At 38.6% G+C, this 26,734-nt stretch overlaps 2 protein-coding genes across 7 annotated transcripts in view; both read left to right on the top strand.

The window, feature by feature from the left end:
• Window positions 1-12,788, top strand: part of dock8 (dedicator of cytokinesis 8) — a 176,461-nt gene extending 163,673 nt beyond the window's left edge. The window contains exons 46-48 of the mRNA XM_055161427.1: window positions 158-264; window positions 8,326-8,496; window positions 10,894-12,788. Of these exons, the coding sequence (XP_055017402.1) occupies window positions 158-264; window positions 8,326-8,496; window positions 10,894-10,945 (330 nt within the window). The 3' untranslated portion in view covers window positions 10,946-12,788. The remainder of the gene's footprint in view (window positions 1-157; window positions 265-8,325; window positions 8,497-10,893) is intronic.
• Window positions 12,789-13,034: 246 nt separating this feature from the next.
• aopep (aminopeptidase O (putative)) overlaps window positions 13,035-26,734 on the top strand; it is a 287,164-nt gene continuing 273,464 nt past the window's right edge. For 2 of the 6 annotated variants that reach the window (XR_008633215.1, XM_055161430.1), the window contains exons 1-7: window positions 13,035-13,365; window positions 14,363-14,747; window positions 16,731-17,038; window positions 17,948-18,060; window positions 19,985-20,154; window positions 21,590-21,800; window positions 25,146-25,359. Coding sequence is in view for 4 of the 6 variants with exons in the window: in XM_055161430.1 (XP_055017405.1) it covers window positions 14,390-14,747; window positions 16,731-17,038; window positions 17,948-18,060; window positions 19,985-20,154; window positions 21,590-21,800; window positions 25,146-25,359 (1,374 nt within the window). In the remaining 2 variants the exon portion in view is untranslated. Of the gene's footprint in view, window positions 13,366-13,440; window positions 13,546-14,362; window positions 14,748-16,730; window positions 17,039-17,947; window positions 18,061-19,984; window positions 20,155-21,589; window positions 21,801-25,145; window positions 25,360-26,734 lie in introns of those variants that run through there. The other 4 variants (XR_008633214.1, XM_055161429.1, XM_020932334.2 and 1 more) reach the window with 3 other exon arrangements.

The raw sequence follows: 26,734 nt of genomic DNA, 5'->3' as shown, positions 1-26,734 counted from the left end.
ATGTTCCTGCTGGGGCTTTAGATGCATTACACATTCAGTTTGCGAGCCTGGCCCCTGTGTCTAAACCAAGGCCCTTTCTATCCCCTTCCCCTCTTTCACTCCTTCCTTCCTCCCTCTGTTTTTAAGCTCTCTCTCTTTGTCTCATTGTTCGGCGTAGGGTCCTTTAGAGGTGGCCCAAGTCTTCCTGAATGAGATCCCAGCCGACCCCAAGCTGTTCCGTCACCACAACAAACTGCGCCTGTGTTTCAAAGAGTTCATAATGAGGTAAGTTCAGCTCAAAGTCACTCCACCTGTAATAATAATATATGTTCCACCATTTCCAGTAAATAACAACTTTAAGTTCATTTGTAGAACGACTTTCATAACTCTCATAAACCACAGTTTCAAGTCAGTAAAAATACATGGAAAGAACTTTATTTCTATTTATTATTAATATTCATAATTCATAAATAATCCCCAAACCCCCATACACCCCATTTGCTCTGTGCTAGTTGTTGTTGTTATTTGTATCTGTATCTGTTCTCTGATTTTTTTTATTTTACACATGGGATTCATGAGTGACACAAAGACATTTTGGCACAAATAAAAAAAAAAAAAAAGAATGTGTACTTCAGCTGATGGTCAGGCTGGTCCAGTGGTACATAATGACATTACAGCTCGTGATCTTATGGTCCATTTGGGGCTGTACCAGATCATCAAAGCCTGATCCTGTCAGATCTCAGAAGCTGAACAAGGCCGGGCCGGGTTACTACTGTGATGGGAGACCGCTGATGGGAGTGCCAGTCGCAAAAACGTTTGTTGTGTCCTTCGGCAAGACACTTCACCCACATTGCCTAGTATGAAAGTGGTGTGCGTGAGTGTTAGTGGTGGTCGGAGGTGCTGATGACTGAGATTGGCTGCCTCACTTCTGTCAGTCTGTCGCAGGGCAGCTGTGTTTACAATAGTAGTTTACCCCCTCTGTGTCTGGAGTGAAGGAATAATGCTCTGCAAAGCTATTTGAGTGCCCAGAAAAGCGCTGTATAAAACAGATGCATTATTATTATTAAACTGGCAGGTGGAAAGTGGCTCAGCAGTTTTAACCTGATAATCAAAAAATTTGTTTCTTTGTTGTCATTTTAGATTACCGTATTTTCAGGGCTATTAGGCGCACTCTTAAGCCTCTAACACTATCAAAAAATGACCGCACGCCCCGCAAGCCAGAGCGCCCTATACACGAAATCCACTCTGGTGTCCCAGCACGACTTCAGTAAACTACAAAGCCGCACCACCCGCAGCGCACGCAAACACACACGGAGCAGACAGCGACCGCACAGCGAAAAACACCCACAGCCACACTCATCACTCCACGCAGACGAGGAATGGAACGGAGGAACGAACTGAAAAAGCGAGTGCAATGTGCCACTCTGAGCCACAACTGAGTCACTGCGAACACGCCAACAACCCAGCGGTCCCAGACAGCACCCTCCCTACACGCCACAACTGAACAAAGCCCAGAATCACCTTGAACGAGCCAAACAAAGTCCCACTGACCCATCCAACTGTTGTGTTTTGTTTAAAGTCCAGTGCGGTTTATTTGTGAAAAAAGTTCGAAAATAGACCATTTGATGACAGTGCACCTTATAATCCAGAGCGCCTAATAGCCCGGAAAATATGGTAATATTGTTTTTTTTTATGTAAAAAAATAATAATGATCCATTTGTGTCATAGATTATCACTACATAGCCGACTAAAGCATTGTCATCAGGTTATCTTTGATTTAGAATTTACAAAATTTAACTAAAAAGTCATTGTTTTCAAGATAAAAAAAGTTCGTGGACGGTACAGTAATTCTACATTTGGGAATCATAAAAAAAACTACTGAGAGTACACCATGTTAGCTCCAGCTTCTTGAGGAACCACCAAGAGACCAGCACCAGCAGACCTCCAGGAGGTTAGCATGTCCATCAAGAACTGGACCTGTACCATTGTAATGAAGCCAATGTAATCCTCTTAATACTGGGGTAACATGATGTCCTTTTGAGGATTTTACTGACAGCCCTGGTCCCTGGCTGTGGTTTCCTGTATTAGTTACAGCTGCCCGAGAGTGAGACGTAAACAGCAATGACAGGTCCCTTTTGAAATGTACTGTAATCCTAAAAAGAGTTATTTGACCAGCGTTTGCATTTCTTCTTATTGTTGCGGAGCCTGGCACAGAGGGAGTGGGTGGAAGTAAGGAACAATTGCTCAGAGTTTTCAAAGCAGAGGAGGTTTTCTAAAGATTTGAAGTGACAAAGCCTTTACGATTCTGTAATGTGTATGCAATTACTGGCATTAGTGTGGGAGGAAGAGAGAGTGGCCAAGACACTAAAAATACAGCATTCCTGATCCTAACATTGTATTTCTTTTCATATTTTCCTTTAATGCTAGCTTCACAATTGTTTGGTTTATAAACTTTTAGCCAAATTGGATTTTAGTAAGGATAGGCAGGTATCATTCATTGTCCTCCATAATGAAAATTATCCTGCATTTGACTTGCCTGTTGGTGCAGGATTGGTATATCCCTAATATGGCAAGCCTGGTTACATTGTGCCCACAACAGAGTTAATAAATCCTTAAAGTGACCACAGATGACCACCAGAGCACAATCAAAGCACTGCAAGAATGGATGTACAAACCTGGCTGAGAGCAAACTTACTGAACTTAAACCAAAATAAAACTGAGATTGTGGTGTTTGGGCACACTAACCCACAACTTGGGCGGGACATTGTGATTGGTCCTCTGTCCTCCTGTTGTCTCCCTGCAGTGAGTGATTGTGTGATTGTGGACTCTTTGTTCAAACTGGACAAGCACATTAGCGCTGTGATAAAGTCCAGCTTCTTTCAGTTGAGGCTCCTCGCTAAAGTAAAGCCCAACCTCCCTCAGGCGGATTTTGAAAAAGCTATCCATGCTTTTGTAACATCACGCCTGGACTATTGCAATTCTTTGTATGTCGGGTTGGACCAGGGCTCCCTGCAGCGCTTACAACCACGTCCAGAACACTGCAGCTCATCTGCTGACAAATACTAAGAGACGAGCACACATTACACCTGTGCTGGCTCCCTGTCTTATATAGGATGCACTTTAAAATGCTATTAATTATTTTCAAATGTTTGCACTCTATGGGTCCAGTCTATTTGAGGGATTTGCTGCAGCCCTGTACTCTGTCCAGCGCCCTGACATCAGCTGACCAGCTCCTGTTGGTCGAACCCAAAACTAGGCTCAGGATGAGAGGTGACAGAGCCTTTTCTGTGGCAGCGCCCAGACTGTGGAACAATCTTCTTCTTCCTGTCAGATCCTCTCAGTCTGTAATGCTGTTTAAGACTAGACTGACAACTCACTTCTCCCTGGCATTTAGTACGAGCTAGTCAGGTTATCTTGGTGTTTTTATTGTAGTTTTCATGTTATCTGTATATATGTATATGTAAATGTTTCTTCTGTTTTGTTGACTTGTATGTGAAGCACTTTGGTCAGCTGAAGTTGTTTTAAATGTACTATATAAATAAACTTTAATTGAAATTGAAAATCCTCAAGCTAAGGTAGACCTGACCAAGTCTAGCTCAAGATCTGGATATGGGTCCCCTGCTCCTGACAGGTGGCACCAATGGCATTGAAGTCAAATGCAAAACACACATTTCCTTATGGTGACAAAGAATAATACCTTGTCTTACCTTATTCTTGATTCTTCTTCTTTTTTAAGACTAAGGTACAATTTATTTGGCCAAGCTGGTGCCATCTAGTGCCTCCGCTCAATTTCATTTCTCTCCAGCGATTAGGTCAGGAATCGGAAAACACTAGACGGTTTGCAAAAACTACATAAGTTGTAGACCTCGCATCGCCCAATCAGAGAAGAGCTGTGAAGCCATGACGTCAAACTCAAGCGCCTGTCTGGGTCCCTTTTGTTGTACAGCACAACAGAAAACAAAGAGGTCGAGATGGATGTAGACGAAGCCATACATTCTGTGTTGGCAACGATTCCTGAGATTGAGGATTTGAAGCCAGAACAAAGAGAATGTTTGGTGAATTTCATCAAGGGAAAGACGTTATTGCCTGTGGGATTTGGCGCATTACATTCGTCACAACCAAATTGGCAATTGGTTAAATAAAAAAGTACCCACCTACTGTCGAGCGAACGAGTCCTGATGAAACCGGCTACAATTTATTGTCCCCATGGGGAAATTTGTCATCTGCATTTGACTCGTCCTTCAATGCCACTGTAACATCTCTCAATGCCGCAGTGGGCGTGAAATCCCGCACCTGGGACCCCATCTCCGTGATCTTGTTGCTCGGATTCGTCAGGACTACCTCAACTGGAGGATTTTACCTACGGTGCATGTTCTGGGTTGATGATGGGCTCACCCAAACACAGGGAGATGCAAACTCAACCACCATGTCACCACAAATGTACTTTATTTCTTTTGCTTTCATAGTGATGCATAGATCATTTGCCTGCACAAGAACAGCTTGTATCTGAACACCTCTTTATGCACAACAGAGTCAAAAGTCCCAGTGGCCACCAAACAGTTTAAAATGCAAAGGTTTATTTTTTTCCCCCAGAACTGAATTTAATATTTATCACATAATTTAAAAGTCCTCCCTCACATATTTCATTTGTGGAATACTCATTTTTGTAACAGCTGTGAGTGTATGTGTCTGTTTACTCATCTCATGGTCAGGTTGTGTTTGCCCGCTGAAGGTGGTTTTCATTTTCCCAGCCTCGTGTCAAATTCCCCCGGCCGTGATTGCTACAAGCAGGTTGACAAATATTTACTGTAATTTCAGATCGGTTTGTTTTCGTCCTAAATCCATGGACCCTCTGAATGTCAGTGTTTATCTGAATGAATTGGTCTAAAAAGCTCGTCCTTAGTCACGCACTTCACGGGCTAATTTGAGATTGACTAATGATTTTTCAGATTTTTGTTGTTGTTTATGGAAATGTGGAGCAAGGAGTTAAAAGGTGCACTAGGTAACTTTTGTGGTGGAGGATTTGTCAAATGCTTGTCTTCATGGAGATGTCACTGCTTTGTCTGAAATCTTCTGGCATTTAAATGACCCTTTTCCATTGAGACAAGCAGGTGACATTACAAGGCCAAGTTACAATTCAGATCTGAAGAAAACAGCCCTGATCTCAGTAAGATGAGATGTTTTAAAGATACTTTTAAAATGCCTGTAATAGAATCAATGCAAGATAGATTTAATGCCATAATCTGGAACATTCGTAGCTTGATTCATCAGCCGGTTTCACTTAGTTTCACTTTGTAGAAACCGATTGACCTGGCAGTGTTAGAATTAGTTCGCTTGACAGTAGGCGGGTACTTTTTTTTTTTTTTAAACAATAATTTATTGTCTTTTTAACAAAACAGAACAATACAATATAACCCAGCACAGCTTAGTCTGCATAGAAATGGATAAAGATGGATAAAGATTGTCACAAGGTCTGAGTCAGAGCTAAAATGAAAAAGAAATGAACATTGCACAATTATTGATTAAAATTAAAAACAAATTGGGAGCCTCCTTTATAAAGCACATCAGCCAAGTCCTGAGGTAGGTGGTCCAGAAAGGGTTGCCATATTTTATAGAAAGTGTTTGAATTGCAGGCGGGTACTTTTTATCATTTAACCAATCGCTACTATTTGGTCGTGACGTATGTAATGCACTGCTAACGGGGCTAACTGGTATATTAAGCTTTTCCCAAATACCATAGGAAGGCAATAACATCTTTACCCTTGATAAAATTCATTAAAAATTATCTTTGTTCCGGCTTTAAATCCTTGATCTCGGGAATCGTTGACAACACTGAATATATGACTCTTCGCTGATTGGCTGGTGCCCGAACTTACACTTCTGGGGTTTTTGCGAACCGTCTATTGTATTTTAATTCCTGACCTAGTCGCTGGAGAGAAATTAAATTGAGATACTAAGTGGACATTCGAGGCAAAGCAGTAATACCTCTGTGGAGACAACCAAGTGGCAGACTCCCCATCTGAAAAAAGTTGCATAGTTGAACCTTAAAGATTTGCAAAAAAAATATAATTATTAGTGAAATCACCATGTTTGGCACATAAAAATGGCACATACATTTATACATAACCTTTCTTAGTTTATTAACTGTTGAGGACACAAACAGTTTATCATAACTATGGATCTATAATTGACTTTGAGGTTGTTTCCCTTGACCCCCACAGTCTTAAATGCTTAACTTCCTTGTACTTACTGTTTCCGGACATTTCCATATTAGCCCCATGAAAAGCCTATGACATAAACCTGACATGTGTAAGCAATCTGCCCTGTCTCTTGGATTTCCTGCAGTCTCGACATTGCCCGTTATAATGTAAATCTTATGACACTAATTTGTAAGAAGAGCCCTGTGCCCACCGCTGCTATTCTTAGTTCTGTGAAATCCTTATTATTGTAAAGGTTTCTCTTTTATACTATAAATCGTAGTATCGCACTGAATCATTATTGATTGAACGACCTTGTCAGTGATAGACAGTTCAATCATATTCTAAGAAAACCTTGCTTTCTCGTAGGGGTGGGCGATGTGTCAAGAATTCACAATTTTTCAGTGCTCAGATCATAACTTTTATTTTAACACTTACCTAAAGAGAAAAGTATTGCCTTCAGGAAGCCACTAAAACAATGAGCTGTTGATCGGTTTACCCCAGGGCAGCAGCTCTCTCCCGCTGTGTGAGGAGTAAATGAATAATGACAATTTAAGAGGCTTGTCAGACTTCTATACAATATAATACTGTTTAATTGTTAAAAAATATAACTTCTTTAAAAACCAGTCATAATAACATTTTAATTCATACAGTTTTTCATCTTGCAAATTTTGTTAAAAGGGCATTATGTAACTTTTCTAGTGTACGGTTCACCTCCAACTTGTCTTCTTATGCTGTATGATATATGAAGGTTCCACGGTAAAGCATATTCTCTCGGTTTGATATTATCACGATATGCATCTCACGGTACGATATTTATTGCGATATTTTGGAGAGGCTGATATAATTATAGATAGGACACTTTTTTGCTTTTAAAATACCCTGGCAAAATTTTTGTGTGAATTATTTCCATCATAATCCCAAGAATTCAAGTAAAAAACATATTTCTTCATGTTGTCTGTGCTGAAATGAATCATGGGATATGTAGTTCCCGATATTTATTAGCTATTACAGGTGTAAAACCATGCATTTAAGCAAAGGAACTTGCAATTCGATATATTGTGATTGGCCCACGATATTACTGTGAGATGTTTGACGATACGATATCACGATATTTCGGTTATTGTTACATCCCTAATATTCACAGAAACAAACCAGGCCAAGTTACACATCAGATCTGTGGAGAGCTGACCCTGCTCACTGTAAAACTTGCACATTATTTTTAGTAATTAACAAACTGTAATTGGATACATGCAGTGTTGGGGAGTAACAGATTACATGTACCAGCGTTACGTAATCAGAGTACAAATTATGAGTAACTGTATTCAGTTACAGTTACTGTTTCAGTGAGTGGTAATTGGATTACAGTTACTTTGTTGAAATAAATGGATTACATGGTGGTGTTTTCCTGTTTTCGCATTTTGGGCTAAGCCAGGACTAAAACCAGGACTCAAACCAGCACTAAAACCAGGTCTAAACTAGGCCTAAACCAGGTCTAAAGTAGGCCTAAACCAGGTCTAAAACCAGGTCTAAACCAGGACTAAACCAGGTCTAAACAATATGACACTAACAGTAGGTGGACATAATTTAAAGCAGCAGTGATCTCATATAAAAATCGTTTCTCTGTCAATAATATTTTTAATATGTTTAAGTAAAGTCTGGGCTTTTTATTGTCTTTTAGCAAACAAAACATCTTATGTTAACAGATCCTAGTCTTTGCTTCTCCACAGATCCTAGTCTTTGCTTCTCCACAGTAAAACAAAAGTCTGTTCATGGAGACTTTGACTCAACAGACAATTTGAAGAGAACAAACAAGAATTTTCAGTATGTGGTTGCTACATTCATGTAGTTTTAAAAAGCATGACGATATCAAGTAATCCAAAGTATTCAGATTACGTTACTCACTTTAAGTAAGTGAATGGTTTACGTTGCAAACTACATTTTGGGGTATGTAATCTGTAATCTGTAGGGGAATACATTTTAAAAGTAACCTTCCCAACACTGGATATATGCAACCTAGATTATATTAATGTCATACCTTGGAACATTCCCAGCATTGTGATGACATCTCCACGGAAACAAGCCTATGATAGTTAAATAAATAAATAAATAAATAAGTAAAGACTTGTTTGCTTTGTGTTTCCTGTAGATGCGGGGAGGCAGTGGAGAAGAATAAGCACTTAATCACCTCAGACCAGAAGGAATACCAGCAAGAACTGAAAAAGAACTACAACCGCCTGAGAGAAAACCTGCGGCCGATGTTGGAGAGGAAGATTCCCGAGCTGTATAAACCCATCATCCGACCGCGACTGGAAAACAGGTAAACACCATGGCAACCGGTAAACACCACTGCAACAGGTAAACACCACGATAACAGCCAATAGTATCTGACCAGGGCTGACAAAACACGCCGCATCGATCTTTCCATCACTGCTATGATTGTAACACCAGCCCAAAGTGAGAACAAATGGATCCATTCATTTGTGTGTGTCACCTTCGCACATATTGATGACTGCAGCACAACAACAGAGACCACAATAGAAGCACTTTAAAGGGCGTTTAGCTGAACTTTAAGCTTTTAGTCACTGATAGAAAGAGTACTGCGAGTTAGTACTTAAGTAAAACTATAAAATCTGCATGAAAACACTACTCAGAGTACTAGTTACTTTTTTGATTACTTACTTGATACTTCCTTGATTAATACAACTGTTTACATTATGCGTATTCTCTGTAACTTCGAGATAAAAAGCTAGTGTTTTTAAGCATTATTTATATCAATCAGCGGTGGGGACTTGTGAGTCGTGACTTGGACTCGAGTCAGACTATCAGTATTTTTAGGACATGAGACTTGACTTGATAAAATGGACTAAGACTTGGGACTCGACTTGGATTTGAAGCCTGTGACTTGAGAAGACTTGGGAAACACTTTTAAATCTGAATTCTTTCTGTTCTGACCGTAATGATTCACACTAAGATCTTGTCAAGACATTTCAAAAGGAAAAATTAACCAAATTAATTTCTACAACTCATATATACTCTTTAAATGCTAAATATACCATGACTTTTTAAGTACAGTTTAGTTTAAGTCATATAAATTGCAAAAATCTGAGCTATATTTGATACTTAGGTTTAAAGACTTGAAATGACTTGAAGCTCAAAGCAAATAACTTAGACTTGATTTAGACTTATGGGTCAGTGACAGGATATTCGACTTGGACTTGCCTGTATTTGATTTGGCACTTGACTTGGGCTTGCGGTCAAAGACTTGAGACTTACTTGAGACTTGCCAAAGAACGACTTGGTCCCATCTCTGATATCAATTCATTCACAAATATTGGCAACAGAAGGTGATGGATATATGACTTAGACTTAGACAAACTTTATTGACCCACAAGGAAAATTATTTAGACACAGTAGCTCATGTATCACAATATAATATAATAACAAAGTGTGAAAATATAAATGCTAATAATACATTCTAAATAAGTAGAAAAATAGCAAGGGACTGGTGTCAAATAAGACATAATTATATAAATGTTCATGTACAAGTCTAAATAAAATAGAAGATAAGTAATAAAATATAAAATCACTGCTTGCAAGGCTTACTTTGTTTACAGAAATCTATTATCAGCTATTTTTTCATGCATAGATATTACATTTTTGTAATATTGGTGTCCAGCATTATGAAAGAGGATCCATTGGTTTGAGTGATGGAAAATTAGTACTGTTGCCATGGCAATTAACAGTTCAAAACAAAAATAATTTAAATGGATTCTTCAATTTAGCCTCAAGTCTTGAATTATGTTGAACATTGTAACCAGTCAGACTTGAGTCACTATTTTTAGGACTTGAGACTTGACTTGATAAAATGGACTAAGACTTGGGACTTGACTTGGACTTGAAGGTCAATGACTTGGGACTTGGACTTGAGCCGTGTCACTTGAGAAGATTTGATGCTTCTACTAAAACAATATAAATGTTTTTAGAAAATAGTTGATACATGCAGTGCTGAATTTTACACAAAACAAACTGGAACATGTCCCTCCCACTTCTGTTTTTTACTTTGGACATAAATGAAGTACTGCGATGTGGTGTCATCAAATGTACTACAGTAATATACAATACAACACAGTAATATAAAGTACAATACAGTAAAACAGAGGGAACTACATAAAACATGATCCTTCCATTTCAGACTAAATGGCAAAATAACTTAAGCACTTTTAAATCTGAATTAATAGTTCAGTAATGATTCACACTAAGATCTTGACAAGGAAAGGAAAAAATAGCATTTCTACAACTCATAAATAAATAGTCATATAAAAATATATCATGACCAAGTATAATTTAGTTTAAAATTCATATAAATTGCAAAAATCTAAGCTATAGTTGGTACTTTGGTTTAAAGATTTGAAATGACTTGAAGCTCAAAGCAGACGACTTGGGCTTGACTTGGACTTGCCTGTATTTGACTTGAGACTTGACTCGGACTTGAGTTCAAAGACTTGAGACTTGCAAAACAATGACTTGGTCCCACCTCTGGTAGTGACAATGAATCATAAAATATTGTATATGTGCGTGAGTGTGTCTTGGCTTCTTAACATAAACTCTGTTTTCCTCTACTCCACCTGTCTCTCTTCCTCCTCCCATTACTCATTGCTTATCTCCACCATCTCCTCTCCCTCTTTTCCGATCTCCTGTCCATTCTGACTCACAGGGATTCCTTCAAACGCCTAAGTTTCCGCCGTAATGCCGAAGAAAACTCGTGAGACGCACGCCACGCTTTCTCTGGTTCTGCTGTGGAAAGGAAGGGGGAACTGTCACAGCGCTGAGAAAATAACAAGGAACAGTGAACATAGTATTTTGTGTTATCTGTCGTAATCTTGTGGTTACTAGATGCAGAGGTACAACTTCAAAACCAATGTGTAGTTTATCCAGGGGTTTCAGAATGATGCAAAGATAAGAGTTCAAAAACTAAATATTCCATGTGTTGAATGGTCCTCAAAATGGCACCATATAACGAGAAGCTGGAACCAGTGAAAAGGTTGAGTTCACAAAAAAAATCGTAATGTATTTTTAAATGTTATAAACTAAAAGTGGCACAGACTTGGTCAAATTTGTTGAACCAATTTTAATTTCAGTGTGTGTGGATTTTATGTTAAGTGATTTCTATTAAAAACAGTCAATTCCCCATAGAGTTTTATTGATACAACATTTCCTGGCAGTGCGATGCTAATTATAGGCACTGCTCTGTCTGAAGTTGTGTTATTCATGTTAGATTTTATTAACCTGAGCTTTGTTTAAACACAATCCGATCATAAAAAAGTTGACTTAGCCGGAGTTACAACAGGTGAGCTGATTTGTGCTTTGGACAAGTCAACAGTTTTTCTCACCTCTTACGTAAACGGGACCATAAACGCTCATAACGATCCCAGACGCTGAAAATATTTAGTTTAAATCCATTTTGTGTTCTTTCTTGAGTTTTCAGACAATGTTAAAACTTGTTTGACAGTCCTAATGTGCGGGCTTTCCTTCAGAGACATGCAAGCAGAACATGTCAATAAATTACATCAAATTCAAGTGAACACAACCTATTCACATCCTAATCATCAAATGCAGTTTTTTTTTTTTTTTTACAATCTTATCCTAATGTATGCTGCAAACTTTTTTCATTCGGTCAAAACAGCCAGAGAGATCTAACCCAGGACCCCACGTCTCCACCTTTTGTGCATATGTATTACGTCTAATATATAAGAAAATATATTTTGGTGCCGTACTTAAGTCACTTTGTATTCAGTGATGATAGATGATTTTGCTATGCTGTGTGCCTCTGGATATTCCACTTTGGGCATTTGAACATAATGTATGCTGGTGAGAGCAGAGGCAAAATAGAGATACAAATTTAGTGTCAAAGTTTAGCACCGTTCCCATTCGTTTTAGCGTGACAGCGTTTAAAAATGTTTGTTGCAGAATACAATTGTGGATTAAGACGTATCTCTTGACTAGAATTCTCCAACTAAACCCCATTTTGTATTTTGTACAGAGAAAATAGTTTGTTTACAAAGATTTATGAAACTATTTTATTTTACCGTATTTTAGCTTTAAAATAATAGCAATAATGTATAATATTTAGTAGTCTCATTGTTTTTAGTAACTTTCTGTAAATAAGCCACATTCAACACCAGTGCCAAATGCAGTCATTACTAATGGTATAATAATATATTGTGTTTAAAATAGTTTTTCTCAAGAACATTCCAGAGTAAGTTGCATTGAAATAATCATATTTTAAGAGTAATATCTCACAATGACGATGTTTTAAGCGTATACCATTACTCAGTCTTTCCTAGTGCTTCCAGGTACAACAGTTTTTAGTGTTAAATACTTTGATGAGTATTATGTGTTTAGTTTTATTCCATTTGAAACAATTTTGAAAAGCACACGATGTAATGTACAGGCATTTTGTGTTAAATGAATGGCACTCAACCACTGGATTTGTATTTTAAAATGTGTTCTTATTCCTCAGTTTGTATGTTTATGTTGTATTTTAACAATTGTTTTTAACGTGTCTGTACAGTGATCAGAGCAGCTAAATAAATTTTAATTTATGCTCAATTGGATGTCTGTTTATTATAGTGTTGTATCTATTTGTACAATAAAAAAACAACATGAAGCTTACTTTTGCAAATATAGAAAGTATATTTAAAAGTCTATTTTACTTGATCTGATATAATTTTAAATGAAGACAGAGACCTGATACTTTTTTATTTTATTTTATTTTATTTTTATTTAGGACTGTAATTAATTCATGCACAGTTGAATGTCTAATTAAATGTTTAGTTAGCCACAGTCTCAAGTTATATAGCCTATGTACATTTAAAAAAAAAAAAAAAAAAAAAGTGCTTTATAAAGTTTTGACTCAACTGATAAACATTTTACTTAAATTTGGCAAAAAGTTTTATTTTTGAGCACTGAATCTCATAAAGTAGTAAGTAAAGAACAGATTCTAATAGTGATGTTCACATTTGAGAGCCACAAATTAAAGGGAGAACAAAAAACTACAAAACATTTCACCGTCGCAGTATGATGACGTCATCTCTCCGGGACGCGGACACCGGTGAATTTGAGGAAAAGGGAGGCAGGCATGGAGTTCTGTGGAGGCAAGCGGCTGTGAGCTGATGTCCAGCGGAATGTGAGTGTCTTGGAGAGATATTAATCCATAAACAAGATAATTTTACGCTGTTAGATTCCACCTGGTCCTGATTTGAACGTGGAATGAGACGACAGTGTGTTATTATGTGAAGTAAAGTGACAGTCGAGCCTCAGCCCCGTGCAAAGTCAAAGTGCTTTCAAGTTGTTTTCAGTTTCCCACGTGAGTTTTGGTTGGATGACCAGATTTTTTTTTTAAATAAAAAACTCTGACATCCCCGTTTTTTGGTGGTTGGTAATAATAAAATGAATGTGAAACGAGTGCATAATTATCAGTAAAATTGTTACGCAGAGACCATTCATGACTAACATGTGAGCCAGTATAGTCACATTTTCTTTTGTTTTGGTCATTTTTAAGCAGATTTTTTTATATTTTACCTAAACAATGTACAATTTATGCCTCTTTTTACTGTTGGCAAGTATCAAATTGATCAAAAATAGCGACACCTGGGACATTTCTTGTGTAAAACTGGGACAAATCAGCTGGGACAGGGGACACAGGGCTCAAAACTGGGACTGTCCTGGGTCAATAGGGACATCTGGTCATACTAGTTTTGCATGTGCACATTACCAAGACACAACAGTTATAACTGAACTGATGACTCTGTATTAGTCAAATGTCTTTCAATGAAATTAAAACTTTTGTTATTTTTGGCTGTACATGCAAATGGAATTGGTTTATTTCATTATTGTATGAGTTGTGAGGCTAATTAAATCTAAACTAACTAAATCTATTTATTTATTTATATATGACTATCCATGGGGTTCAGAATGATGAAAAAGTTAGCACAGTTTCCGTAGCACTTCATAACTTTTTAAAATATATATTTTGAATGGGGAAAAGGTCTTGTAATTTTGTATAAACCAGGAAGCTGAAACCCTTGCTTAAGTTTATCATAGCCTATCATAATTGTCTCTTTTTTGGCGGTAATTAAACGTAAATATATGTTAACACTACATTATTTCCTGTCTGTCTGTAGTGATGATACTATTCCTGGTTTCCCAACATGGAGGCTGACACAGAGCTGGACCCGGACACTGACGACCTCCCTCTCAGAGCCAACACCAAACACATCCTGGTCCGCCATTACGTTCTGGATCTGACCGTCCACTTTGACAGGAGAGTGATCAGTGGGAATGTGGTGCTATTTCTGGAGCCCACTGAAGCAGAGGCAGAAGGAGAAGAGACAGGTGGAGAGACAAGAGCAGGAGAAGAGACAGGGGAAAGGGCAGGAGCAGGAGCAGGAACACATGCAGGGGCAGGAGAAGAGATACGGACAGGGGCAGGAGGGGAGGCTGATGGACAGAGAAGACCTGATTCAGCTGGAGATGGCGTAGAGGAGTCCAGAGCTTCCGGGGAAACAGGTGAGTTTATTTCATATGACTGATGATACAGTGGTTCTTAAACTTACCCACCAAAAAAAAATCATAATATAATTCATGCCCAACTTCTGCTTCATTTGTTATCGGAATGAACATAAAAGTATTTGAGGAAAGCAATGCAGAATTTTTTATTAATGTATGATTTATGAACTATATTTATTTACTTCAAAACAGCTTGTACACCCTGGAACTCTAGACTGCATAAAGAAGTGGACTAAGAGACTGTGACGTCACTTGTAGCGTTCAGCTCCAGTCAAATGAAGCTCATCGAGGCTTGCCGTTAAAGGGTCGAATTTGTAGCAGAGTTTCATATTTGGAATTCTGACCAACAACTAGAGAACCAATCCAGAGTGAGAAGGTTGAAGGTAACGCCCCTTCCTTCTCGCACTACTAGTTTAGCACGAACCTGTCAAAATAGCAAAATAAAAATGCCAGGATCATGAAGAGTGGGTTGATATGATCATTTTAGGTCCAAAATGACAACCGTTACAGAGAGAGGGGCCACAGATTTTCAATAGAAGTAAATCGGAGCCAGAGTTTATGGAGCCAGTAACGCGCCCATGCTCACTTCTTATTTGGAAGGTGGAGGCAAGCGAGTTAACTGTTTCCCATTTGTACTGTCTGTGCCTTGAAACGATCCAAGTACCTCAGCGAGTACTAGAAATAATGTGCTAGATTTATATGGCGCTTGGACACTCAGAAATGCTTTACAATGCATTATTCATTCACTACTTACCTGATGGTGAGCTACTATTGTTGGCACAGCTGCCCTGGGGTAGACTGCACCATCACCCCCCTCCCACCCCCACCAACCACTCTGCACACACCCCATTAATGCGTAGGCACGGCGTGTGAAGAGTCTTGCCCAGGGACACAACGGCATTATGCACTGTTCTGAGCACGAATCAGATCCTTCGAGTTTTGGGTTGGTGAACAAATGCACAGACTACTGAGCCACTGCAGCTTCACAAGTATAACAATTTGAGAAACAAAGTCAAAAAATTTGAATACAAAATAGAGCTGGTTAATCACTCACATTAGAATCCAGTCGAATGCTTTTAATTGTCATATTTTGTTGTGAAATTTAAACAAAAATAAAGATTGATCAATTTGTAATTTGCAGTATCTCCCAATGTTACCCATCCCTGTCGCTAAATATTATATTGAAACAGTTTATGCCAATTATGCCAATTTATTATTGTCCATGCCAGGACTTCTGCACATCTTTCACAATTTTTTTTTGTGATTTATGTTTTCATCGATTACTTAAACAGGGGGTATTATGAAAAATAGATTTTTTGTGCTTTCTGACATGTTATAACGTTGTTCCCGTCCATGCATGTTTGAGTAATTGTGCAATCTCTTCCAGGCAGTCTTTCCTATTCGAGCCCTTCTTATGGTTAGCTGTAAGATTCTGCCCAATGCTCTGCCCACAAGCCTACGTCAGCCACGCTCCCACACGACAGTTCTCCATAAATATACAAAAACATGAAACAAAACTGTACATAGCAACTTGACAAACCTACGATATGTTTCATTAGTGGGATGCACGCGGATTGTGTTGTGGTTGCGCTCTGAAGGGGGAGTGACTTTGCGTGGGGAGCTAAGGGAAGGGAAACTGAAATGTATTAATATGCTTTCGTTGAATTTTTCATTGAATATATAGCATTTTCAAAATATCAAAAGCTAAGACGGTGATCTAAATATGTTAAATAAGCTGCAGATATGTCCCCAACTCCATCTTACTTGCAATTTCTGCCGAAATGTTGTTGATGTCCAAATAAAATTCACAATTTGCAAGTAAGACAGTGTGCAGAATTTTTCTCTGTTGATGTTCTTGGACTGCTCCTTCTCCTCCTCCAACACATCTGTTTCAAGTAATTGGTGTGCAAATTCTCATTTATTCATGCCTTTTTAAAATTTTTTTATCAGTGACAGTGATGGTAACTGTTGGTCTGGTTCCAGCTTCTTTGCACTCGTGGGAAAGCCGTGGTGACAGGGAGGACTTCACCTTGGTGCTGGACTGCTGCGACCTCTCGGTGTCAAAGGTCGAGGAAGTGGACATAACCTGCGTGTTGGGGTCGCCTGGCTGCTCGGTGCAGACAGATAAGGTCACACCTCTCAGCTCTGGGTCCGCACTCGCACACAGACTCATGTCCATGCCCTCCCAGAGCTGTAGGGGGCAGCACCAGCTCTACTCTCAGTGCAGCCGGGCCCCCTCTGTCCAGGGAGGGGGACAGCTGTGGTTTTGCACTGACCGATGGAGTCTAAAGGTAGGGACCATTCATAAGCATTTTAGAGTAGTAGTTTTAGAGTAATATCATGGTTTAGATTGATTTTCGAAGGAACAACACAACATTTAAAGCTTTACTTATATCTTTATGATTACGTAGAGAAAGAAAGCTAAAACCATATCTTATCTTAGTAAAATCTCAGCGTTGTGGTTTTAGCCTTGGTGTTTGTGGAAGATTATAGGTAAAGGAACAATATTCCCACTGGAACAAGCATGAGAAGGCCCTAATCCTGGTCAAAGAGTCAGGTTTGTGGAGATGCAAGCCCAGTCACACTCAGAACGCATATGCATCTACCTTTTCAGTGTAATAAATGTGTCCAAAATTAAAAATATAGCTTATTTTTAGCAAAAAAGTGGCACTTTAAAGGGCCACTGAATAACTTCTTCAGGACAGGGTACCACCTTGTCTCTATGGGGATGGTCCATGGTTATTGGTTTGTCTGGAAGGTTATAGTAAAGCAATAAACTTTTCTATCTCTATGGAGACAAGCTGGTAAAATGCCACCAGGCCAAGACAGTGGTTGTATCTTTGAATAAGAGACCACAGTTCCAGTTAAATTGCATGTTTTTGTGTTTTGAGCAATAAAAACACTCATAATGAAACCAATTCTAGAGGGATACATTTAATGCAGTACTGTGGGACATTGTAGGTAACGCAATAACAGCTCCGTAGAGACAATCAAGCTGCAAACTCTCCCACCAGAAAAGTAAGAGACTAGTAGACTTTAGGTTTACTTTACTTTACTTTTTGGACATTCAATTCTATAAAGCTGGTTGCGTTATAGGTTTTTGTACTCCATATTTAGGCATGTGAAAGAAAGTTAACTATCTGGTAAATCAATTATTTCTTGGAGTCATTACAAAACTGTTACGACATTTCTTTCTCCAGGTGAGGAAAAGAGGAGTCGTCTCACCACAGGAGTTCCCACGTGTCCTGAGGATCTTTTACGAGACCCGACCAACAGGGGGCTCTGTACGCTGGACCCACGATCAGGGCAACAGGTCTGAGGTTTCATTCAGGTGCAGCTGAACTTGCACCATAAACTGTATATATAGTTACTTTATAAGACATTTTAAGACATCACTGCTTCTGTATCGGATTTACAGGTAATTCTTTAGTTTAGGTTAGAAGAAAGTTTGGTTGACCCGTTGCTTGTAAATTCTTTTGTGTCATTTACGAGGGATTACGTAATGTATGGCCAATAATACAATGCTACAGATTTATAATAAGAAAAAAAAAAAGTGGAATGCAAGTCCTTACAGTGCATGTGTTTCTACTTTTGTTGTAATATGATTCCAGATATTTTTGTTACTATAATAAAATATCTAGCTTCAACTGTTGCAGCTCAGGCCTCTTGAATGATAAAATCTATTTAAAATTGTTTACTGGGCTTATCTTACATTATTATTATTGTGTCATGCCACTGACATGATAACAATAATGTAAAATAATCCCAAAGTCGTTTCAGTATTATCGTTAGTATAGCTGTGTAGCAAAATGCCATGCTTCTATACAAAACTTTAGGGGCAGGAGTGCTACTTGGATATACAAAAATTGTGCAGAATTGTCCTTTTGGTGCTCTTCAGTGTAGGGACCAGTCTCAAATACAAAGTTGAAAAAACTGAGGCACTCAAAAAGTATAAAATAATAATTAAAAGTCTTTAATACAACATGGCAGATGAAGTTTAAATCACGCCAACATGTTTTGGCTCTTTGGCCTTCATCTGGGCAAACTGTGCTTCTATATTTGTTATTGTGAATATAAAAAATAAAATAAAATAAAGAGAGAATTGTTTACATTATGGTTTCCACAGTTGCAATTATGCCAACTCTACTGCCCATGTCCAACCAGTTCAGTTACACTTACACCAAAATTCTCAAACTAGAAAAAAAAATGTCTAAAAATCTTTGTTAAAGGTGCACTATATAACTTTTTGGTTGGCGGTCTGTCACCCGCTTCTTTCTTTGGATATGCCGTTGCTCTACCTGGAATGTTCCACAATACGACATTAAAGCTCTACCTTACATGTATTCAATTATCCAGGCTGGCGCCACCTAGTGCCTCCACTCAATTTCCTTTCTGTCCAGCAACTAGGTCAGGAATCGGAAAACACTAGACTAGACGGTTCGCAAAAACCCTGGAAGTGCAAGTTCGGGCACCAGCCAATCAGCAAAGAGTGATATATTCAGTGTGGTCAACGATTTTCGTGATCTAGGATTTAAAGCCGGAATAAAGATAATATTTGGTGAATTTCATCAAGGAGAAAGACGTTATTGCCCTTCTTCCTACGGGATTTGGAAAAAGTTTAATATACCAGTTAGCCCCATTAGCGGTGCATTACACACGTCACAACCAAATAGCAGTGATTGGTTAAATGATAAAAAGTACCCGCCTACTGTCGAGCGAACGAAATCTAAGGCTGTGAGGTTTGACGGTTTCTACAAAGTGAAACGAAGTAAACACGGGTGGTGAATCAGGCTAGTATTCAATTACAGGTGGTTTTACAGCTCAAAAATACCTAGAAAAGCAGGCATTCTCACCATGAACGGGGTCCTCTGTCCACAGATCTGACCTGTAACTTGGTCTAGGCTGGTCTCTATGAAGATAGAAAGGGTTACTGTGAAGCATTCCAGACAAAGTAATAACATCTATACGGAGAAAAGCATTTGACGCACCCTCTGTAACAGAAAAGTTATACAATGCACTTTTAAGTTTGATTTAGTGAACGGTTGTCTGTTAGTTTTCTAACTGTGCACTTTAACGTTTTCTTTTTCCCATGACTCAAGGACAGTACAATTCTAACTTATTAATCCATCACAAACAGACCTGAGGCAACTGTACTATTTTGTATGTCTCTTGTGTCGTGTATTGTGGCTTTCTTTGAGCGGTGAGTATTGTAGTATTATCTTTGTTTACCCTTGCAGGTCTTGTGTGTACACCGCTGGATCTCCCATCAACAACCGCGCGCTGTTTCCATGCCAGGAGCCGCCCGTTGCCATGTCGACGTGGCAGGCGCTGGTGAGGGCCCCTGCCGAGTGTGTGGTTCTGATGAGCGGAGAGGAGCAGGCGGTGCCCAAGCAGGAGTCTAGCACAGGTGAGGGATGCACAATTTGAGAAAAAAAATGTAATTGTTTCTTCTGTTAAGTATTGTTATTAGAGTTGCAATTTCTGTATTAAAAAATAAGATTCTGTTGCGAGCTTGTGATTGTTAACTGATTTGAGAGGGACTTGTTAAACAGCACAAATCAGCTCTTCTTTTGTCATTTCTTTGGGGTCAGATTCCGTAAAAAAAAAGCTCAGATTGTCTGTCTTTCAGGGGTGTAATGATACACAAAAATCACTGTTCGGTTCATACCTCGTTTTTGAGGTCACAGTTTGGTTCATTTTCGGTACAGTATGAGAACAAAATATGAAAGCATTTGCTAGTTGTTTATTTGTGTGTTTATTAAATCAACTACTTGTTTTAACATTATACAAACGGGAAAATAAAATAAATGCAAAGTGCTGCTTGGTAATACTAATAAGTGAAATATAAAAAAATCAATTCCTTGTGAACAGTAAACTAAACTTTTCAAAAAGTGAAGCGCAGCACCTACTGTCTGCAGTAAATGCAGATCTGCTGACAGGGAACAGGGGCGGGGCGAAGATTCTGTGCTGACGAAAGGTGAAAGTGAGGATCAGGGTGCGATAACTGTAGTTTTGCGATGATTCACGTGGTTCGATGGTTCGGAGGGACGTAGCCAAGGCGGCCACCCTAACTATAAAGCGCTGCGGGAAACACCAATCACGGACGAGTTCCCCTGTGAATATTAAATAGCCGAGCCTTCCATGTAGCTGCACATGTAGTGGTGGAATGTAAACACACACAAATTGCGTGAAGTCACTTGTGCACAGCCCTGCACCGAACCGAACGTCCCGTACCTAAACCGTTCGACACAAATACATGTACCGTTCCACCCTTACTATCTTGAGTAACAGAGCTTCAGACAGAGCAGTGTCCACACTTAGCCTCACACCTCCAGGAAATGTTGATCACATCCGCTCCGAAGTATCAAATGCATGTATCCAAGATGGTAGATTTCAATTACTTTTGCTAAGAAAGTTTCCAGTAAATCTATTAATCTTTTTAGCCGAGTCAGCCCACACATTGTAAACTTTTAATTAGTGCTTTCAAAATTACCTTACAACAGCTCTGCATGCACATTAGTCCTCTGAGAATTCACCTTAATCACTCCTCAGTTTAAAGGTGCACTTTGGAACTTTTCTGATGGGGGGTTTGTGATCTGCTTGTCTCCGTGGTATTTTCTGGTATGTTCCACAGTAGTGCATTTAACTTCTCTATCTTGCATTTGTTCAATTACAGGTGTTTTGTTGCTCAAAGATATACGTTGTTATTGTGGGCTTGGTTATTTATTTATCTTTATTTATGGAGAATGTTACAGTGTTGCTTTAATAGATTTTTTTCTTTGTGCCCAAGTGTTTTTGTCTCGCTCGCTCCCCCTGACAGTGCATTGTTCTGGTCTCTGCAGGCTTCTTAATCTGGTCTTATTATGTGACGATGCCCATGCCGGCCTCCACCTTGGCACTGGCAGTGGGCCATTGGCACCAGGTCTCTGTGGTCCGTCCCTGTGGATCAGATTCAGACAGAGAAGAGTCTCTGGACAAAACCGGGGACAAAACTGAGACTGGACCAGGAGAAGGCAGCAGTGATGTAGTGGACTCTGTGCTCCAAACTGACAGGTATTATGTGGCTTTTATGCATGAACTCAAATCCAGCCATCAGCATCTGTACAGTAGGGTCTAGTTGTGAAATGTAATGAAGTAAAAGTAGTATTTAAAAGTGGATACGTTTTACTTTGACTTCACTACATTTGAAAGTAGATATCTGTACTTTCTACTCCATTATCAGTCTCCAAAATGAAAAAGCTGGATCAGTGCATCTCTAATAATCGAACAGATGACACAACACAAGATTTGGTTTTCTATGACTGTTTCTCAATAGTTATTGCTGGAGTTAAATGATGACGTACTACTATTGGTCATGGTTTGACACTTCTCCATGTGATTTCCCAATTCAAAGAGTCCTGTTTATATGCATATCCAAATAATCTCTAAAAGAGATTCTCAAAAACAGGTGTTCAGTTGGAGAAAAGACTGGAGAAAACATTTCAGTAAAAATGTGTCATGAAATTTGTGGCGGTTTTGTTTTGTTTTGTTTTGTTTTTATGTCAACAGCCAGACTGCAATAAAGGCTTTATAATTTTTTCTAAAACCGCAGAGTACCTTGAATTTTTGTCTTTGGCGAGTTTGACTGACGCACATTCGGTAAATTGATTCAAATTGGAGAATGAACACCCCCTTCTGTTGCTATGAACAGACCCAAACTGTTTTCCTTTTAATAGTAGAGCTGATATAACACTAGTATCTAACAAATATGCTTCGTATGGTTTTATATTATATGTTTTTTACAGTAATTAAGCCAATTTTATTTCCTAAACAGAGCCAGATTCCCTAAACTTAAAGGTGCATCATGCAATTTTTCTGGTTGGAGGGTCTGCTTGTCTCTTGGTAATAGAGTATTAAACAAATATATCTTGTATTTATTCATTTCAGATGCTTATATTTCTCAAAACTACAGCAAAGGCATGCATTCTCACTGTAACTGGGCTCACTTCTCCACAGATTTGACCTGTAACTTGTCTGTGCTTGTCTCCATGAAGACAGTTAAATGCCGTACTATAAAACTTTCAAGAACAAACAGCAATATCTACATCGGTTCAAGGGGGTGGCGGATGCTCTACCAGAAATAGTGGACCTTTAACCTAAACTAACTAAAATTAAAACTTGGCCTTATTCATTACAATGTTCCTAAACTCCTAAAATCTTAACCAAGTTTGACAAAATAAAGGTTAAAAACTTTACAAATAAACTTAAAATGCCACTAAACCAAAGTTGCTAGAATAACTTTGACCAATCACAGCAGACCGTCCCTCCTGAGCGTATTACCTAGGACCAACCTTTTCCATCCTTACCATTTCATGAGTTTTACTTCTGCAGACTGCTATTAACCTGAGCTTTCTCCTCCAAATTCCACACTGAAAATTTCCTTTGCCCTCACCCAAAATAGACGAGAGGGATACGAATAAACCGGAGCACTCTATGTACTTTTACTGCTACATTAAAACTCTGAAACGTCAATTACATTCAATAGTGCATTTTTGAGTCTCGAGTTGCCGCCCCTATATATTTTATAGAGGTACAGAACGTAGAGTGCCAAGGAACATTAGAGCGGCCCTGCCCACATGGCCAGACCCGGGTTAAGCTCAGGTCTCAGGAGGTTGGCAGCTGCTGTGGTGGTTTCCAGTAAATCTCCTCCACCCTCACGGTTTTCCTCTGACAGAAGCTCCAACCTTTCTCCAACCCATTCTCCACCGCTGCTACCAAATGTCTTCCTGCACGACAGCCGCTTTATTTCCACTCAAAGTCTGGCAGGGGAGTTTCAATAGCACTGATTAAAGAATTTGACTTTGTTTTTTTCTATAAATCACAGAGGTTGTCTGCACCTCAGTGTTTCGGAGGTTACTGTGGTTTGCATTGGTGACGTAAATATATGGTTCCTTCTCTTCCATTTCCTTTACTGGCACTGACTTTAATGTAATAGCTGTAATATATTCTAACATGGGCTCCTACTGTTCCTCGTGAGTGGGCTTGTATCACCACAAATCCATGAAAATATAGTTTCTTTGACTGTAATAGTCCCACTGTATAGAATAAAATTGATCTCTATCTCTAGCTATATTGAGACATTTCCTGAGTGTGGTTTCTGTCAAATTGGTGACATGCTATCTTCATAAAATGACACTGTTGTTTAAATAAAATTCTTGTGAAATTAATTAATTAAACTTTTCAAATTTGTAAAAAAAAACAACAAAACAGTTACTAACTCTTAATTATAATGAACTCACTAGTATGTTTAAAAATATCGAATGCATTGACATGTGGGCATAATAGATTTAATTAAATATTGGATATAAAACAATACAGCAATATAAATACCAGCACCAGTATATACTGTCCACTGCAAATCATATACCACATTCTATACCGTATTTTTCAGACTATAAGTTGCTTCGGAGTATAAATCCCACAAGCCAAAAATACGTAATGAAGAAGAAAAAAAAATATTTAAGTTGCACTTTTTGGGGGAAATTTATTTGATAAAATCAGAGACCAGGAATCGACATTTCATCTTGAAAGGCAAGTTATAGTAAAAACAATAGAACAGAGAACAACGTCACGTATGAACATTTCTTCAAATAACTATAGCATAAACAACAGAACATAAGTTTAGCTGCCGCTTCCTCTTCTGCGTAGCTGTCGTCAGACTCAGCATCAGTTCCAGATAATATTATTCCGGCCTTTCTGAATCCCAACAGGATGGTTTTGGTTGTCTATGAAGTCCAGGTTTTTTGTCGATCCATCCAGTGACTTCTAGGAAAGTTTTATGGCTATGGTGAAGCTTTGTTCTCCATTCCCGCTTTCCCTCACAAGTTTCTCACTCACCCCAAACTTACTTTCTGCTGCTCGATTACTGTTTTCGGCTGCATATTTTGCTACTTGCAGCAGGACAGCGGCTCTTTCTGCAGGAGACATGCGCAGTAGAGTGAAGTGACAGTGGTACAGGAGTAATAGGAGTAGCAGATACTGGCACACAAGCCTCTCTCACGGCTGTCAGTGTGAAAATTTTAATATATACGTCACACCGGAGTATAAGTCGCAGGACCACCCAAACCATGAAAAAAAGTGTGACTTATAGTTATCAAAAAATACAATAATTAATTGTCGACTAGTTTTCGTCACAGGATCTGGCAGTTCTATCTGCTTTCAATTTCTGTTAGTAAATAAACATAACATTGTCAGTAAAATCAATACACTATTTAGCAGTCAATATCCCATACACACATACCACCTTTTCACAACACATAGACGCTCACTTTGACTTTTTCTCTTGTTGAAACCTTCAAAAAGAACACTCAATGCGTTGTGATTATTAACCTCGGATTAAACCTTTCTAATCTTCCACAGTGGTCACCGGACCACCCGCTCAGACCTCGCATTCTGCCACTCTTCCCTGGAGAACGCAGAGCCAACGCCAACCGATTATACAGGCCCAGCGGATGACGGCATCTCCTGTTCCCATGGCGACTACCCCTGCCGATTCACAGAGCAGCGGGCCATGTCCCAGCGGGTGATTCCACACCGCGTGTTTGCCCCCGTCTGCCTCCTGCAAGAAGCCCAGGTACTGAGCAGAAAATGGAGGAATTATTTATTGAAGGAAAACATTTTATTACACATGATGGTATCGTGATTACAAAGTGCATGTGTGTTTATACTATCTGTGCTCTTAACAACATTTTTAATCAAATAGACATGCTCTCATTTCAAATCTTCAATGGTCAGCTTGGGTCTTTGGGTGTTTAGCTGATCCTCAAAACATGTGGTTTGGAGCAGAGTTTAGTCTTTAGGAGGAATACATTTTACGATTTCTTGTCTATGTTCATGAAATTAATATCGAAAGACTATGTATGAGTTTAAGAAAAAATTTAAGTTAAAAAAATCACACATTGTAAATCCTATTTTACACAATATTGATTCTTGCAATCTTTAAGCCATGTTAGAATGTTGTTACCTCATCAAAAACATACCTGGAGTTGTGTTTTGTTTCATTCACACATGTTTGAGTAATTCTTTATTAGTGTTTCTCCAAAGCTTAAAATGCTCTTTGTGATGTTATAAAGTGGTAACAGCTAATTTTTACCTTTTTATTTCAGTAGAGATTGGCAATTCCAGGGCTGAAATTATCTAAATGATTCTAGTTGAGGTGTATGGACTTTCAAAACACATTGGAGCACTTCCTGTATTATCACATGACATCACAAGGTGGAACAGAGTGTTTTTTTTTGTCTAATATGCAAGATTTGTGTGTTAAACGTTTAAATGAAACAACACAACTTAGTCATATTTTTGATGAGAAATCAACATTATAACATAGATTACAAAATATCATAGTATGAGCGTGATTCATTATTTTGCCATATCACTTTTGGTATCTCAAATGTAAGGTTCACAACATTATAAATCGATAAGTGATCTATGGATATTCTAACTTTATTTTATTGGCTTGTGCCAGTAATTCAAGGGCTATTTTTGTAAACTATCTCAATTTTGAGGGCTTATACATCGACGAAAAGTCCCCAAACCGGTATCAGATCGACCAGTCCACTGAAAAATTTTATAAAACGGGCATCACGACAATGTCCAAAGTGACCCCACTCAACAGCGCCCCCTTGAAAATTCAAATTTTTAAATGAACTGGAGGCTGAGACGCATATTTTAGTGTAGGTTTACCAAATTTGGAACAGTAATAGAACTCCCGGAGATAAGCAAAAAAGCCAATCATCGTGCTTTTCTATGACGAACATGAAGTCGGCCATATTGGATCAAAAATTCACCACCGTTTTGACTTGCTTGTCTGCAAAAAGCTTCTAGTTATATTTTGTTATTATATCTTGTACTTTTTTTAACAGAAAAAACTAAATCCTCTTCATGCTGAACCTTAATATTTTTTTATTTGGGATTAGGTATATTTATCTTGTAGCTCTAAGGCCTTTCAA

This window comes from Boleophthalmus pectinirostris, unplaced genomic scaffold (assembly GCF_026225935.1).
Source record: "Boleophthalmus pectinirostris isolate CB_2022bp ecotype Guang Dong unplaced genomic scaffold, ASM2622593v1 HiC_scaffold_4, whole genome shotgun sequence".
Taxonomy (NCBI): domain Eukaryota; kingdom Metazoa; phylum Chordata; class Actinopteri; order Gobiiformes; family Gobiidae; genus Boleophthalmus; species Boleophthalmus pectinirostris.
Note: the sequence above shows the minus strand (reverse complement) of the source record. Positions and strands in the feature narration are given on the sequence as shown.